Here is a 16,223-nt window from a genome sequence, read left to right as displayed (position 1 = left end):
GACGTCCGGTGACCAATTACGCAACCACAACAACCGTCTGGCCGCGACAGCTGAAGCCATAGCTCTGGAAGACGTATGCACCAAATCATAGAGGGCATCTGCCCCAAACGCAACCGCTGCCTCTATTTGCTCGACACTATCCGCTTGCTCCCCCGACTTCGAGAGCATGTCCTGCAGCTGCTGCACCCAATGGAGACAAGCCCGCTGCAAAAAGCTTGAGCAAACCCCGCACGCAAACCCAGCGCAGAGACCTCAATGATCGTCTGAGGTGAACCTCCAATTTGCGGTCTTGCATATCTTTCAATGCCGCAGAAACCACCACGGGAATGGTGGTCCGCTTAGTCACGGTGGACACTGCCGCATCGACCTTAGGAAGGACAAAACACTCCAAGACCTCATCTGGAAGGGGATAAACTTCCCCAAGGTCCTCCCCACCTTCAGCGAAGCATCAGGCGTTCCCCACTCTGCATCCACCAACTTCTTAACTGCCTTATAGTACAGAAAGGAAGCCGGGGGATCTCTTACCCTGTCCAGGACGGGATCCTCTTCCTCCAAATCCGGGTCACTTTGGGGCATTTTAACACCCAACACCTGAAAGGCTAAGAGCAGCAACACCTCCAATTCCTCCCTTCGGAACAGGCGGACTTCCTTAGTATCCTCGGACCCGAGACTAGGGACTCCTGGATCATCTCCCAGCAAAGTATCCCCAGATGCCGATGCCCCCTGACTTGCCGGTACCCCCGGGTCCGGGTCCTCGGGAGCATCACCAAGGCCCCCTCTGATAGACCGCCCTGGAGCAGGAGGAGTCTGAAACCTCTGAGCAGAGGGCAATGATGGACTGACCCCCAAAGCAGGCCCCGAGCCTGGCAACGAACTTCACAGAGTCCGCTCAGCATTAAGGCCAACTCTGCATCAGACTTTTTGCTGGCCAAAAAGGCCTCGTGCAGTAATAAAACAAATTCTGGGGAAAAACACTTTACAGCCCCAATACCCTCAGAGCTAGCGGCAACACCAGGTCCACTCATAATTTCCACTCCCTCAAGGCCCCCCTGACCAACCCCGAAGTTGGAATGGGCCGGAGACAAAGGAGGCAAACCCTCCCCCACGCTCCCTGATGGCGCGGGAACTGCCGCCGAAAAATCCAAGATGGCCCCTGTCCCACGCCCTCGGAGGAAGAATCAGTACTCTGGACAGCGCTGCTGCCGAAAATAGCCCCCGAATCGCTGGAACAATGCCGCTTCGCCAGTGGAGGAGCCCTCCCCGCCTTCCGAACATGAAGCACAAAGACCAGCCCTGTTTAGACGCGATCATGCCGAGCCACAGGCTCGACACGCGGTACCTCGGGTCATGCTGAGGAAGGGAAATAAAAATACCGTTGAGAGGAAAAAAGAAAAAGTTAGGAGACAAAACCCCCAAAGGAAAAAGAAAGCCTCCCTCACCCCGGAGCTGATCTTACCAGGGGGGGAGTCACTGTCAGAGCTGTGCTGCCGTCTGCCAGAAAAAAAACAGCCTTTGATTTTTTTTTTTTTAATTTTATGGAAAAATACACCGAGAGCTAAAAACCTGACTAAAAGAAATAGGTATTCTCAGCCCTAAGGGAATGAAAAAATCCCTGGAGAGCCTGCAGCCGCTTGGGCGGCCTCATGAGGGAGGGATCTGGACAACCAGATGTACACCCCACAGGCGCACAGACGGGCTTACAAAAGAGAACAACTCCCGGCCTGTCTGCCTCTACCGAATGGGATAGGACCCACCAGGAATCCAAAGGAAAAAACAAAACCCCCCCGGGAGGAAGGCTCAAGAGAAAAGCATTAAAGACAAAAAACCCACAGAACTGCAGGCAGAGTACCCTATGCCATCTGCTAGAGACAGAGAAAATACTGAGGAACTGCAGGTGGCACTAGGCTTTGTGTAGCAGGGTCAGGCAAGTTTTTTCTCTGTCTCCACCTGCTGGCAGGGATATATGAGCCCAGGCGCCTGGACTGATCCGGGTACATAGAGGGAACTAAATGTTATTATTTTTGTTCTGTATGGGCACCGTCTGAGGTTTTCCTTTTCACATTGCTAAATGTTTTATTCTGAAATTAAAGAACTTAGTGTTAAAGGTGGAAAGATATATATGAAATGAAAAACAACATAAAGAATTAGTAAAAAGAAAAAAAGATTGAAAATGTTAAAAAATAAGGTGAATGGTTTTTGTTTAGTTTGATGTATATTGTGTTGGTACACCTCATAAGCTGGACTGGAGTAAAGAGACTCCTCACACATTTCAAACACCACCTGTAAATGAGGATCCAGGAGATAAAGTATCTAATCAGAAAAATACCAAATCACAGTAGGAGTTACAAACAGTCAAATCTAACATTCAGATCAAAGAGCTACAGGAATGGTCCTGCCAAAGGATGTGTTTCATCTAACTGTGCCTGCTGGCCTGTGTACCTTCTGACCCTCCCAAGGCTTGACTTGAACCAAATAAACTGATTCATTTCTGGCTTTGTACCATTGGGTGCATGGCGCTGAATGTAGTTCAGATCCTCCCATCGATGTTCCCTAAGAAAATCAAAACATATCTCCATGCACGCAATGGGACAAAGCTAGAAACTGGATCAGCCTGTTGAGCTGGGGTGAGATGGCAAAATTTGAGCAAAGCAAGGGGGGGGAATAAAAGGATAAGGAAAAAGAGGACGAACATGAACGAAGCCACCAACGCGAGAACGGTAAGGGTGGAGGCGAAACAAGGAAGAAGGAAAACAAACTGTCTGAAGACTGGAGAAAGCAAAGAGGACGTTAAAACCGAGAAGAAGAAAGGGAACCGGGAAGGAGCACGTGGGGAGTAGCAGGACGGAGACGCGCCGGCTGAGAAGCGCTTCGCGTCGCGCAGAGACGACGTTTGAGGGCGTGGTGAGCGGTTCCCGGAAGCGGGGAGAAGGTGCCGGGCCAGCTGAGAGGCAGTTCCCGTCGCGGAGGAGCTGACGTCGAGGGGCGTGGCAGAGCGGTTCCCGGAAGCGGGGAGAAGGTGCCGGGCCAGCTGAGAGGCAGTTCCCGTCGCGGAGGAGCTGACGTCGAGGGGCGTGGCAGAGCGGTTCCCGGAAGCGGGGAGAAGGTGCCGGGCCAGCCGAGAGGCAGCTCCCGTCGCGGAGGAGCTGACGTCGAGGGGCGTGGCAGAGCGGTTCCCGGAAGCAGTGCGGCTCGTGTTGTGAGAGTGCAGCGGCAGCGGCGCCAGGGAGCGGGAGACGGAAGATTAGTGTTGTTGACTCTTCGCCTTTCCAGCCTGGGCTGCCTTCCCTCGCTCACCGGACACCCGTGCATGGGGCTCCAGCGGGCGAACTGAAACTTACTGAAAGGACAGCGGCAGGGCGAGGCCGTCGGTATGTCCGAGGCCGGTTCGGTGTCGGTGGTGTCCGACCCCCAGCATGCTAACAAGCTGCTGAGGGCCCTGGGCTCCTTCCGCGAGGAACCCCGCTTCTGCGATGCGATGCTGGTGTTGGAAGGAGAGGAGATCCCGGTGCAGAAGAACATTCTGGCGGCTGCCAGCCCTTATATCAGGTAAACTGGAAACACTCATAACAGCCCCTCCATGAGATGAGCGGGAAGTATTTATGCCAGCCCCTCCATGAGGTCAATGTCAGGTACTGATGACAGCCCCCTCCATCAGGTCAATGTCAGGTACTGATGACAGCCCCCTCCATGAGGTCAATGTCAGGTACTGATGACAGCACCTTCAGCAGGTCAATGTCAGGAACTGATGACAGCACCTTCAGCAGGTCAATGTCAGGTACTGATGACAGCACCTTCAGCAGGTCAATGTCAGGTACTGATGACAGCACCTTCAGCAGGTCAATGTCAGGTACTGATGACAGCACCTTCAGCAGGTCAATGTCAGGTACTGATGACATCACCTTCAGCAGGTCAATGTCAGGTACTGATGACAGCACCTTCAGCAGGTCAATGTCAGGTACTGATGACAGCACCTTCAGCAGGTCAATGTCAGGTACTGATGACAGCCCCCTCCATCAGGTCAATGTCAGGTACTGATGACAGCGCCCTCCATCAGGTCAATGTCAGGTACTGATGACAGCGCCCTCCATCAGGTCAATTACAGCGACGCATGACAGCCCCCTACATCAGGTGAGAGGGAGGCACTCATGACAGCTCCTCCATCAGGTCGATAGGTATTCGTGACTGCTCCTCTTTGAGGTGAGCACAAGACACTCAGGTGAGCCGGAGGCACTCATGACAGCCCCTCCCTCAGGTCAATGGCAAGTACTCATGATAGCCCCTACACTAGCGAGCAGGGCACTGCCTGTCAGGGGAACCGGACACCCACATTACAGTCCCTACATCAAGTGCGTTAAGCAGTGACCAACTCCTAGGGAAGCGACTGGAGAGACATGGGCTATGGCCTCTATTACTTCTTATATGGTGAATTCTGAAGGATGGTAATTTGTCCAAATGAAATCAGTTCTTCAGATGGACATTTTGCAGCTCATGTGAGTGCTTAAAGGACATTCTGCTATGCGGTGGAGATGTAATCTTACAAGACAGTAAAGATACTTATCCACTAGCAAACTTAAATAGTTTGATAAGACTCCACATTTAATACTGAAAGAAAAATAGATATTTTACGAAGGGCTGATGGTCTCTTATTCAACTTGATTATAGAAAAGTAAAATCGTTACTATCTCTGCTGCAGGTGAGGAGTCTTTTGGTGCATGCTTTGGGTTAAACATCCCTGGGTGAGGCACTTTGTGCATTGGTTTCTCTCTGTTTCATAAGACATTTGTACAGTAGATTACCAATACTTGTTTATAATTATCATTATCTATAAGTCTCCGCAATTTCCTTGCCTGTGTAAAAGGACTGTTCACAAGAAGCAGTGCTACAACAATAGCAGTGTGATAATGTACAAGCCTTGGGAGGGTCAGAAGGCACATTGGCCAGCAGGCACAGTCAGATGAAACATTCTTTGGCAGGATCATTCCTGCAACTCTTTGCTCTGAACATTAGATTTGACTATTTTTAACCCATACTGTGATTCTGGTACTTTTCTGATTAGATACTTTGTCTCCTGGCTCCTTATTTACAGGTGGTGTTTGTAATGTAAGAGGAACCACACCAGGCTATTTTACTGGCAGAGAGGCTTATTTCATACACTGGGCAGTATCTCCTCTATTCCTTTCATACCTGCTCAGTCTTTGTAAAGAGATATTGCCTGGTGCAAGCGGCTTCTTGCTCAGCCTGTCTTCAGCCTTTGAACCTATGACTTTTGTGTCTGCCTCTCACTGTTTATAATTTATATTTCCTACTCAAGGGCCTATGTACTAAAGGTTTTCTCCCATTTTGTGTCTATGGTTAAGTAAATAGGGCTCTAATAGTTTGCAGGCCAGTCCCTTCCTTCACAGGTTTCTGTCTGCAGCCTACAACTGACTGAGTGGCAGCAATGGTTTGCTTGCTTTTTAATTTAATAATTAACAGAAAGTGAATTTTAGTCTTAATTGGTGTGCAGGTGTGGCCTATGGATCCACCATTTCTGGTTCAGTTCATCAGACCATTGGCCATCCTTGTTCTACTTTTCTATGGCATCTTCTTGAAGATAGACTGCTGTTTTATATTACTATAAACGCAGACTGTAACTCACCTAGGATTTTAGAAAGAGCGAGCAATAAATATTTAAATAAATCCATCCATCCATTAGGGTTTGGTGACCAGTGGCTCCCTTCTTCAGGGACTGGCATCATGGCTGCCTCTTTTCTATACCAGGACAGTAGGAAGAAATGGAGGGAGAGGAATCTGGATAGTTCTTCATGTACTACAACAAATGATCATCTGTCAAAAAACTGCAAATATCTTACAATGGAGGCAATGCATGCAAATACATTTCATGAATATTCAGTGTGGATATGTTGAAAAGCCAAACAACTTGAAGCACTGCAGACCAAAGTTGCTTATTCCTGATCCACTCTCTTGGAGCCTCATATCCTGATGCCTTGTTCTAGAGTTTCCTCTTGGATGACGAATGCCTTGTGTGTGTTATTTACATCTTTTGGGAATTTGAACATCTGTCACATCTTCCGTTCTCTCCTCTCCCTAGAATATATACCAATTATGGAATTCGCTGTTTTGTTTTATTTTATTTTACTGGCGTTTAGTAGTTGGATGGCAAAATCTCCCTTTGTCCTTCATCATGCATCAGACGACGGCCTGGGTACCACATCACTCACCCGTGCCTGATGGTTCAAAGTGTGACCAAAAGGAGAAGGATGGAGATCCAGGGCCCCACTGGCCACCTATTCAGTTACTGCTTAATTGGACAGGAACCACTTCTTTCTTTTTTTTTGGAAGATAAAAGAGCTCTGTCAGTTCTTCACCCATACTATTATTAGAACTAACTTAGTTACAGAAGAGGTTGACTTTGATACAAAGCAGATTCTTTGTGCTGCTTTAAGCAAGCTCTGGTTTGTGCTCTTCCTGGAAGTTGCTAGGTCCATACAAATCAGTGTGTTACAGTTGTACTGGCAAAGTTGTATTCCTAAAGATTTTGGATTGGATTTACTGATAGAGCTCCTGGTTTTGTTTAGTGGATAAAAGTCCTTTGTAAATTTAATCCTTTGTCAGGGCTGGAAAAATCTCAGGTGACAACAATTTTATTGCTGGTTCCTACTGGTCACAGCCCCTGCGGCCTGGCTGCACTGAGGAAAGCATGCCATGCTGAGGTTCCTAGTTAAGAGGCGACATCACAGTGTTGTGGCCTCATAACCCCCAAAAGAAAAGGCAAATAATGCCGGAATGGCATAATCTAAACGCCACTGAGGGAAGAGGCAATACCAGTGCAGCCTAAGCACCGCCGGCCGCTGGGTGGAGCTCAGTATAGGCCCTTCTATGCTGTCAGATGTGGTTAGTAGGAGAGTGCCAGGAAGATGTTGGATAGGGGGGAAGAGGATAGTGGAAATAGGTTGGCAGAGGGAAATGAACAAAGTGAGCAAAAAAAGCAAAATAATCTAAAAGATATAGACATAAAATAGAATAAAATTTTGAGTAAAATTTCCTGTAGCCCATAAAAGTTTGGCTGGTGCGTAACCTTCCTAAATATTTTCCCACCCCTGTGTACTGAGCCTTTGGTAGTAGAACTGAAATAAAGAAACATCCTAGAAAGTGAAGGGATTTTCGCCTTTGTGTGTCTAAGGAAAGCTCATAAGGGTGCGATTGTTTCCTTTATAAATGTGGACTTTTATATGTCTTAGAAATTATTTTTTTCCCTTTTAGGAAGCCCAGTCCATGCCCTTTTATCCAATTGCATGCAGGGACTTTCTGATCCAGTTTGTCCAATTTTGCATTTTCTACTGCGTAAAGCTGCGGTGGCGTGACCGACTATCAAATGTCTGCATTGTGCAGAAATCCGCAGTGCAAATTCGGGTGGGTGAATTCCTGCTTTGAGTTAAATTTGCAGTTTTCAACGTTTGACGCATCATGAAACCATGTACTGTCAGCATCTGGAGGCGAGTTAATGCATCACGTACATGTCAGGACTTCTCCCTTGTTCTGCTCAGGAGAGTCCGCTCTCTCTAGTTACTCTCACTTCCAAGCATTTTTTTTCTTTGTTTCTCTAAACCAGCTACAAATTGTGCTTTGGAAAGGAGAGAATATGTTTTCTACTGAAGACATTATGATGTTAATTTAGGCCATGGCTCAGGCACTTAGGTGATGCTTTTGTTTTCACTTCTTAAACGCTTATGACATAAACTGGGCTATACCAGGATTCAGATTCACACGGTGCTGAGAAGTCCTTCAGGAGACTACACCTAACCTAATGCTGGACTGTTTCTTACTTTCCATGAGTTATTTTGATGGTAGGGCTGTCGGTGTTCAGAGCTGGGCTGTGCAAGGTCAGTGCTGGAAAAATCCTGGGAGCCAGGTCACCTGGGTGCCGAATTTAGTACCTGGTGCCTGAAAATCAGAGAGGCAAAAAAATATTAAAAACTAAACTACAAAAAAGAGCAAAGTAAGAAAAAAAAAGTCAAAATAGCAACAACAACAGAAGAGCATGAAAAAAATTAAGAAAAAAGCTTTCCCTAACTTTTAATATTTTTTGACTGGCACCTAAGGTTTCTAAATATATTTCCAGTTCTGTGTAGATATTTTTGGATACCCTCAACTACTGTGCGATATTAATGAAATACCTCATTTTAAAGGGGTAAGGGGGTTAACCAGGTAAAATGCAGTCCTGCAGGGGCAATGCTGTATATTATAGTTACAGCAGAAGTACCTGGCACGCACAGAACAGATGAAAGCTTTTGGTTGTATAGAATTAAAGGTCTCTTATTGCTCAGTAGTTGTACTAGATGTCAGAACAGAAAACAGTTAAATTTTGGGAAAAAAAAAAAAGCAACCCTAAAATAATTACAGCCATGCAATATAAAATCAGCAAGCTTCCTGTAATTGAAGTTCATTAGTGCTGTGGTAAATTCAAGTCGAGATACAAATGTAGAACCTGGAGTGGAAAAGCATTACAGTTAAATGGGAAAACTCCTTAAAAATGCATCATTCCCAGTATTCCACAGAGTGAAACATATTACAGGGGACGAAGTGGAAGGTTAGCCCTCGAAGGAGAACTCAAATGAGAGAGTACATAAAAATCTATTAATGCAAAAAAGCCCCAGGGTGCAACGTTCCAGTCATGAGATCTGAATAATTGTGGGGGGGATTTGCTAAAATACATAAAGGGATGGGAGTAGGCAGAAACACAGGCTCTCATGCACTGCTCCCAGAGCCATCGCACTTGCAAACAACAAGAGTCAAGACCAGGGTGGACAAATCTCAACCGGGCAGACTGGGTGGGCCATTTTGGTCTTTATCTGCCATCATTTACCGTTTTACAAGGAAGTGGTGCAGAGAAACAGAAAACCTACAAAGAACTATCTAGAAAAATCGCATTTCCCAAAATGTCACATCTGAGTTCCAGTAGAACCCAATTCTAGCTCCACACTGGGCAGACATTTATCAGCCTTCGGTCTCTTGAGCATCAGACCTGTTATGTTCTTTGATATAAATTATGTGGTTGGAACCGTGGCATATTGGGAGCATGCTTATGTTGCTGGTATTTCATAAATTTGCTCTCTTTGTGCCTTATGACTTCTACCTTGTCTGCGTTTAGCTTCCAGAGGGGTAGCTTTGTTAGGCTGGAGTAGCAAAAGCAACACAGAGAGGGCTTTTCAAGGAGAAGCTTTCGAGGACAAGAGTCCACTTCGCCGTGTCTCAATTGCCACAGACTGTCTTGGTTTCTCTCTCTCCGAACCTCCATCTCTCCTAAGTTTCCCTGTTCCAGGTCTCAGGATCCAGCCATATGTGTTTGCCACCTCCTGATCAAAAGTTACTTCGGACAAGGTGCAGGACATCGAATGAGAGAGAAAAAGTCACAAACTCCTTCCTAAGCATGAAGCTGTCGGAAATGTAACCATCAGCAAGCATTTTCTGTCATCTGCTTGAAAATTCAACATCTAATCATAATGAGACATATTAAATTCAACTGTCAAAAGGCAAGAACATTTTTGGGTTGTGAGATTGCACTGGTCTGTTAGCGACTGCGTCGCCTTGAGGTTTATGTGTGATGAAAGAACTTTGCCAAGTTTATCTGATCCATGCTATAGCATTTCCGAAAAACTGATATTAGTACATATGTCCAATGGATTTTAATACCTATTTGGAAGAGGAATGGTTCATTGGTAGAACTGAAACCTCAGGAGTTCTCCTGACTCTTGCACTGATGCTCTATGACCCTTGCATGCATCGGTGTTAATCACCCCTGCTGCTCAGCCAGTGGTCATTTGCCAACAATGTTTTCCCTCCCCCTTTCGCCTGCAGGAGCAGCCAAGCAGATTCCATCACAGACCACAGCTGTGGACATTTTCCATCCACATGGACCTGTAACAAATTCACCTTCAATTATAATAATATTCCGAGTGGGACAGAAGCTCCTTCTACGTCGATTTTGATCGCAGAATTTAGGGTGTAACGCTTGATCCCTCTTGCTTGAGTTATTGGTGACATCACAAACATGTTCTGAATTGGAGAGAAAATGTACAGGTTGTGATGGAGATCACTAGGTCATTTGAGAGATTCAGCGCTGCTATAATAGTCGGGATTCACCAGCAGGATTGTTTGGACACACTCTGGTCCTCTACAGACTCTATAAAACCTACACACGAGGTTAGAGATACCCTAAATGCTTCACACCCCTGTCTACCTTAACAAATGCCCGTGAATCATTTCAGTACAGGGTAGTAACAACAGGAAACAGCTGTTTGGGGTAGACATGTTCAATCTGTCTTGTATGTGCAGCAAATGGAAAAAAAAAAATTTTAAACACTCAGATCTCCAACCTGCGCATTGTTATAAGAGGCATTTACACTACACATTCATTACTGGATAACTGTGCTTCACTCTTTTTCCTAGTAAAATCATTTCTTGCAATCTTTGAAGACCCTATTAGCTTGTCTGTGCACGAACACTGTCTGTAGTGCGTTTCCTACAAAAAGTTCCATAGGAAGAAATCCGGCTTTAAATCTAGGCTCTGGATGCTGTCAGCCTCCTTGCTGATCATTTGGATTCCAGTTTGGGCCGGGAGCCTGGGCGCCTGCACACACGCAACCTTACTGGTTTTAGATGGCTCTTGTGTTGACGGCGTTCGAAGCCCGTTGGCTCTGTGATTGCAGGGTGTGGTGAGGATGCAGACTCTGTGTGCTGAGGTTGCTTCAGGCCAAGGCCTTAACCAGATCAAGATACCGGGCCTTTCCCATTGTTAAATAATTAGTTTGAAGGGAGTGCTTTGTCATTCTTAGGTTAAAACAAAGCCCATGTGTGTATGTGTGAGTGTGTGTACATGCATGCACCCTTTTTCTAAATGTAATCTGGTAAGATTTTAAGCATAACCATGAATGTCCTCTGAAAAAAATAGGCTTTTTGCTACCTGTTGGAAAGTTATCCATATCACACCATTGCTTGAATGAAATTCCATTTTCTGGATAGTCACGGTTTTCTTTGAGAGCCTCATTTTTCATCCGTAAATGCTGTCACTGTCAAGTTCTTTTTAGGACAATTTAAGCAGTTTACTCCAGCCTCTGGGACATTGATGCCAATGTTTCCCTGGTTTACTTTGTTGTAATAGCAGAGGAACAACTGAAAAGCACGCCAATGCTAAAAATGGTATGCGGCAGCCATCCTTACGTTAGCGCAATAAGCATGATTAAAATGAATATTTTGAAGGAAGATTTTGGAGCAGGGGGTGGAAAGGGATGTAGACTGTGAAGCAAAAGTAATTTGGTGGCTTGCCTAATAATTCCTGGCGGTCTGCCTCAGAGGCTTTGCAGCTAATTAAAGGGTGGAGTTTTCCCCCATCAGAATGCCATTCTTTTACTGGCATGTTTGAGGCAGCTGAGGTGGCAATTGTGAAGAACGAGAAGTGCGAGAAACAGCAGGAATATACTTGTTACTAAGCAGGATTATTGGCCCTTGCTCTGCACTGCAAGGGAATTAGATGATCTGACCCAGGTCTCCCTGCATCTGTCCTGGTGATCCGTCAGCCGGTTGGGTTTTCAGGATATCCACCAAGAATATGCACGAGACATTGGAAAGGCAGTACATGCTAATTTATCCTCTGCATAGTTATGGTGGTTTATCCTGATAATCCAGCTGGCTGTGGCATCCCCAGGACAGGTTTGAGGAGCCCCGTTCTTTGTGACTGTCTTTAACATGAAGGGATTGAGAGGAGAGCTCACAGGAGAGCTGTCTTTTATTAATATCCTGTTTGTTGTGTGTGTGCACATCATTCCTTCATGGTGTTTGCTTTATGCAGCCAAGAAGGTCAGAACTACCCGGTTCTTTGAAACTACATTTCTCTTACCCAATTCAAACGACTTTCTGAAATAAGCCTGCTGTTTCTTCTTCTTTTATGAATTACCTTCATTAGAACGCCTCACTCAGAACGTTTTGGCTTCCAAAGGAGGTGGGGGGTCCAATATGAGACTAGCGGTATCACAAGAGGGCTTGGCATGAGACCTTGCAGCTCTTCCTTGCACTCATCTGACGGGTGGCAGTATATAAAGCAGACCTTAGAATGAATTGGATGGGATTATCGGCTCATCACATGGCTACACAGGAAATGCTCTCAGACTTACATCACTGCCTCTGTCCACCGAGTGGAGACTAGTGACCTGCTGCACCTTTTTCAAAGAAGCTTGAATAGCACAAGTTCTCTGGTAGGGTCTGAGCCTTACCTATCTGTTGAAGAAAACCTGTCTAGAACATCTCCCTGTCCTGAGTCTTCACAGTGGATTTATAGACCTTTTTTCTTTTCTCCACAGGAAGGCCTGCTCTATCTGGTTTCCCGTTTTGTGCTTTTCAAAATGACCAGATATGGCCTCTGGAAAGACAGATTAAACTGTAGCATCTTATAATGTAGGGGTGGGCTATGTGCTGCTTCTACATTTATTTACATATATATTTATGTTCATTTCCTGTGTACACATTATCTCCTGAGCCATTCAAACTATAGGAACCAAAATGTCAGGATAGGTATGTCTATAGAAAACAGAAATAACATTTTCCCAGGAATCTAGTTGAAAATCAGGTGGGAGGGGGGGGGTAGGGGAGAAATTACCTTTTCAGCTGCAGTACCCTTACTGACCAAAAGGTGGTGCTATCCTATTATAATAGATGATACTGACATCTTGTGGCTACCATGAGTCCTGCAGCCTGCAGACAGCTGGATTATCAGTGTTCTGAGAACAAGAAGCACAGCTTAAGAATTACTGGGCAATTAATTCTTTAAGGGGTTGAAATAAAAGGATAGATACAGAACCTGTAATATGCTTATAGGGCTGAAAAATAACCAATGTCAAGTCAGCTGTTCTGTTTGCAATTTGTATTTAATCGAGTAAAGACAGACTTGTTTAAATAAAAAGTGCAGAGAGTAGAATAGCTGTAAGCGAGATTTTAACCTATTTGCAATGTTGACATATTGAATGCAGTTGTAGGTAAGAGTCCTTAAACAACAGGTGACTGGAGGTTATTTTTCTGCCCTATGTGCATATTACAGGTTCTGATTGTGTTCCTTTATTTCAGTCCCTTCTGAATGCCAAAAGGCAGACTTTTAATTGTATGAATTCCTACCCCATCTAACTCAAAACATGTCACATTTTCATGTTCTTTAGATGAGCTTCCATGGACCATGAACAGGATCTGCTTCATTAGCAACGAGGCAAATGAAAAATCCAGTGTCAAAGTTTGTAGAGTTGGAACACTACAGAATGTCTCAAAATCTTTTCTACTGTATTATCTCTGCCATGAAGATGCAATGAAGGCATGATCAATCACCCTGCCATTTCTGTAAACTTTTCCCAAATTGTAGACTTTTGCCAGAAGTGTTACTTTTTTTTTTTTTTTAATAGAATAAAAATACAACATAAAGACACCTCTGCTGCTTTCCAAGTCTCGCCCTCATCTCCCTCCTAGCCCTCTAATTCTTCTCTGTCAAGGCGAGCAGGCGGCAGTTCCATAAGTCTTTTAAAATGGTTATGAATCTCGAGCTAACAAGTAATACATGTACGCGTGGTAAGTTTACATTACCGTGTCATCTGACCATTCCCTGTGCATTTTAATATGCTTCTTTCAGAACAAAATTAAACTATAACCCCCCGAAGGATGATGGGTCGACATACAAGATTGTGATGGAAGGCATTTCGGTCGCAGTCATGAGAGAGATTCTGGATTACATCTTCAGTGGGCAGGTAAGAGGTTCTGTGCAGCCACTGAAGAGTAAGGATTCAGGAATATTAGCCGAACGTAATCCGCATTGGTTTCAACCTTACTAATGCACGTAGTTTCAGCCTTTAGTCAAGCTCTTATTTTCTAGCTACTTAGATTTGTCAGGTGCACACATAGGAGACCGTGGCAGAGCCTTGCCCTCAGGGGGAAAGGCTCGTTAAACGGCGCAGTCCTCACTCCCTGGGCTGAAGGGTTGAAAAGATCGTCAGAAGGAAGAACTTTGGTGTCCATCTTTCTATACCAGTGGTGTTGCTGTTAGAACTTGAAAATGGGAGAAAATACTGGATTTGTCTTTGGAAAATATTAGATAAGGCCCTCTAGCCTGAAGTGGAATGGTATGCTGTGTAAAGACCCTGCTGCAAATACATCGAGGTGGCCCTGAAAGCCCTTGTGAAAATCCTCGCAGCTGCTTACATTTTGGGAGAGAGAGCTCTTATTGTGCTTTGCTATCTGAGGGGGAGTGCCTTATTAGCACCGGCTGTTGCCCATCCAGCTCTTTGTCTCGATCTGGGAGTTTTTGGGTTCGGTTCATCACGTCCAAGTCCCTTTATGCAGCGAGTCGGTGCCACTTTTTTTTTTTTTTCCCCCCCTTCTGCAGATCCGACTGAGCGAAGAGACCATCCAGGATGTTGTGCAAGCCGCGGACCTGCTTCTGCTCACAGATCTGAAGACCTTGTGCTGTGAATTTCTAGAAGGTTGCATTGCCGCAGAGAACTGCATTGGTATTCGGGATTTTGCACTGCACTACTGCCTGAATCACGTCTATTACCTGGCCACAGAGTACTTGGAAACGCACTTCCGAGATGTTAGCAGCACTGAGGAATTCCTCGAGCTGGGGCATCAGAAGTTAAAGGAAGTACTTTCCTTGGAGAAACTGAATGTGGGAAATGAAAGATATGTATTTGAAGCAGTAATCAGGTGGATATCCCACGATCCAGAAGTCAGGAAGGTACGGTACCTCCCAGTCAGGGCCAGTGCAGCTGACTCCTGTCTGGTTCATCTGTTCTTGGTGTGAAAAGGTTTCATATTTTCTGCTATAATCTTGGTTTTTAATGCATGTGCAAGCAGTGGTTGGATATAAGATCTTTTAAAGCATGATCTGTTCAGCAAATTAATGGAATGTGTACATAGCAAACCTGGTGGGTGTGACTGTAAACCCTCGCCACCTCTGAATCGCCACCTGTATGCAAAATCTACTTGCTTCTGACTTGATTTTCTTCCTAGGAAATCAGCAGGCCCGGTAGATCAGTGGCTGTGTCCTTATTAACTTGAGCTCAATGCATTTATAGGGAACATTTTGTAAAAACAAAATTCTTTTCATTTGAAATGCCTGCCACGGCCCACGCTGTTTCACCTTCATGACACTGACCATCCTGATGTATTTACACTTTCCTTGGCATTTCTTTCCAATTCCTTAGGTGCACATGAAGGATGTCACGTCGGCATTGTGGGTAACTGGCTTGGACTCGAGCTATTTACGAGAACAGATGATGAGCGAGCCGCTGGTACGAGAAATAGTGAAAGAGTGCAACAACATCCCGCTCAGCCAGCCACAACAGGGGGAGGCGCTGCTGGCTTCCTTTAAACCCAGAGGTTACTCGGAGTGCATAGTGACTGTGGGAGGTGAAGAGAGAGCGTAAGTTGAATATATTCTTGTTGCAATAAATTGTTTGGTTTTGTGGGGGGTTTTTCGCTTTTTCCCCTTTTCCATTCCTGTATGAGTTTTCCCTCTCAGTCTTTGAACCCTCACCCTCCTCGCAGATGACTTGCCTGAGCAACTCTGGGGACCATCGCCGGCTTGAGGGCAGGAGAGGAAACTCCCATTTGTTGGCCAGCCAGGAGCTACCTCGGTGGCTGCAGCAGCTCTCTGCCCGCCCTAGGCTTGAATGTGCCACCTCCACAGCGGTCACAGGCCCAGCCAGTCCTGATAGACAGAGGATATGAACCCGGGGGGGGCCAGCCCTTGTAGTTAAAACTACATTTCAGTGTAACGGAGCAGAGAGACAGATCAAGAGGGGATATGCCTGGGTGGAAGTTATTTCCCAGCCTTCTAGCTGTCATGAGCCAGGAAACGTTTAATCTCTGGGCTTCATGTGGTGGTCTCTGTTTGGGCTGAGTGTGGATTCCCAAATCAGGCCAGAAGTGCAGACCCAGAACGGATGAATTTGAACTTCTCTTTCCTGCGAGGAAAGAGGGTTCAGGAATGATCCTGAATGTTCAACGTTTTATTCAGCAGCTTATTTAGATTTTGTCAGCTGCAGAGGATTATGAGCACCCGTGTCCAAAGGAAATGTTGCTTGAACAGTGGGATCCCCATGCACTTGGCTGTGCGGGGATAAACGAATAGCAGAAGGATGAACTCATATATTTTCCATCATCTTTAAGGTGTTGTGTCCAAGCTATAC

The 16,223-nt window shown here is 45.6% G+C and overlaps 1 protein-coding gene across 1 annotated transcript in view; it reads left to right on the top strand.

Moving 5' to 3' along the window:
• Positions 1–3,097: 3,097 nt before the first annotated feature.
• Positions 3,098–16,223, top strand: part of GAN (gigaxonin) — a 92,603-nt gene continuing 79,477 nt past the window's right edge. Inside the window, exons 1-4 of the mRNA XM_029608134.1 lie at positions 3,098–3,546; positions 13,667–13,781; positions 14,417–14,767; positions 15,237–15,454. Of these exons, the coding sequence (XP_029463994.1) occupies positions 3,371–3,546; positions 13,667–13,781; positions 14,417–14,767; positions 15,237–15,454 (860 nt within the window). The 5' untranslated portion in view covers positions 3,098–3,370. The remainder of the gene's footprint in view (positions 3,547–13,666; positions 13,782–14,416; positions 14,768–15,236; positions 15,455–16,223) is intronic.

The sequence above is a fragment of the Rhinatrema bivittatum genome, chromosome 7 (assembly GCF_901001135.1).
Source record: "Rhinatrema bivittatum chromosome 7, aRhiBiv1.1, whole genome shotgun sequence".
In the NCBI taxonomy this organism is placed as follows: Eukaryota; Metazoa; Chordata; class Amphibia; order Gymnophiona; family Rhinatrematidae; genus Rhinatrema; species Rhinatrema bivittatum.
Note: the sequence above shows the minus strand (reverse complement) of the source record. Positions and strands in the feature narration are given on the sequence as shown.